Source organism: Brassica rapa, chromosome A09 (genome assembly GCF_000309985.2).
Source record: "Brassica rapa cultivar Chiifu-401-42 chromosome A09, CAAS_Brap_v3.01, whole genome shotgun sequence".
NCBI classification, from domain to species: domain Eukaryota; kingdom Viridiplantae; phylum Streptophyta; class Magnoliopsida; order Brassicales; family Brassicaceae; genus Brassica; species Brassica rapa.
In genome coordinates this window covers 32642923-32644703 of record NC_024803.2, presented here as the reverse complement: position 1 = coordinate 32644703, position 1781 = coordinate 32642923, and the positions used below count along the sequence as shown (strand labels likewise).

The 1781-nt window shown below is 38.1% G+C and overlaps 1 protein-coding gene across 1 annotated transcript; it reads left to right on the top strand.

Moving 5' to 3' along the window:
- Positions 1-449: 449 nt before the first annotated feature.
- Positions 450-1472, top strand: LOC117127818 (putative F-box/LRR-repeat/kelch-repeat protein At1g11620). Its single transcript, XM_033278491.1, has 2 exons — positions 450-1326; positions 1444-1472. Exons 1-2 carry the CDS (start codon positions 450-452, stop codon positions 1470-1472), a joined length of 906 nt encoding a protein of 301 aa, XP_033134382.1.
- The last annotated feature ends 309 nt before the right edge of the window (positions 1473-1781 follow it).

Genomic DNA, 1781 nt, shown 5'->3' with positions numbered 1-1781 from the left:
TTATACTTTATAGTATCTCTAAAGCAGCCGGCCTCTTTCTTTGGCCGACATATAGGATTTCCTATTACTTCTCCTTGGTTTTATCTTTTGAGACCTGCTGGTTCTCTGTTTTTTATTCTTTTTTTTCGAAAATGGGCATAGCTGGTTCTCTGTTTTGCTCTGTTTTTGCTTCATGAAACTCTGTTTTTTGAGTTATAGCTCTGTCTTTTCTAATAGAATGTTACTAATAAGAGTTAAAAAAAAAAAAAGAAGCAGCCGGCTGTTATGGTAACCATAAATAATAGGAAACTATAACTGAAATATAGAAACTTTATTTATCAAAGTTTCCGATTATTTATGTTTTCCAATTTCTTTTTTTTATCGTCATCTATATGTACATACATATGTATGTTACGGTTATAAACCATGTGAGCATCTTACCTCTCTTTTGACAACCAGGTTCCACGACAATGGCACTGAAGCTACCATATGATTTGGAAGAGGACATTCTCGCCAGAGTTCCATGGAAATATCTTGCAACGTTGAGATGTGTATGTAAGCTTTGGAATAGTCTTATATTGGAAGAGAGACTCAACAAGAAGAACTTGTCGTTTCACATGCACAGCTATAGTGGTGAGCATCGGTTTATACTCAAAGACACTGGTCCTACGATTTCTGCCGTGGGCATTGAGGAGCAGAAAAACGTGGTCGATCCTCCGTCCTTGATCGTCCAAGACTTTACCCTTATAAAAGCTCGAACATGTAATCCAGTTAGGGTGTACAAGACTGTTCATTGCGACGGTTTGTTGTTGTGTGTCATGGACAACCAGCTTGTGGTCAGGAACCCGTTACTGAAGGAAACAACCTGGATCAAATGCGGTAGTGACTTTCACCAACGAGATGATGCTTACAGCCTTGGATACCTCAGCCACTGTGATTACAGGATCTTAAGGTTTCGTTGTGCTAGTAATTCCAGAATACCTTCAAGGGTCGAGGTCTGTGAAGTTGCATCCAAGACATGGAAGGTTATAGATAACATCAGTTTTGATTGGTTCCTTAGCGTGCCGTTGTCGATCCTCTCTCTGAGAGGAACTCCTTATTGTATAGGTCTTCGAGAAGATCATACAGCTTTTGTACAAAGCTATGATTTTTACAAAGAAAGGTTTCAGCCCATAGATGACTTGCCATTCAGCTATGATGAGTTGAATCCTATTGCACTAGAGATTTATAAAGGAGATAGGCTTTCGGTGTTGGAGCAATGTCACAAAACAAGGAAGATATGCATATGGGTGAAGCATTGGCTCATGCTTACTCTTGGACCAAATTGGTGGTCGTGGACATACCAGAGTTTCCGCTTATATATCCACGTCTTACCCTCCTTTCTACAAATTATTATTTCGACAAAAACAATAGGCTTGTTATAACTTGTACTGATACTGACATGAAGGGTCTATCTATTATCAGAGTCATCAACGACAAGGAGTTCCAAGTAATTAAAGCAGATGAAGGGGAATGTGGTTTTCCTTTTTTATGCAGCTACGTTCCTAGCTTTGTTAGGCTTCCAGGGTTTTCGAAGCAAGACACAAGTCGGATTCGCTGGAGAAAACGTAGATTCAACTAGTTTACGTATATACGTATTTTTTCCTTTCATGTGATTTGTTTCTTTCTCTTTGATTTGGACTATTAAACCATGCATGCATCTTTGTTATTTGGAAAGTGTCGAAAACAAAAAAAAAAGTGTTAAATTTATTTTACTTGCTCTATACGTAAAATACGTGATTTTGTTAACCTTACTTTCTTTT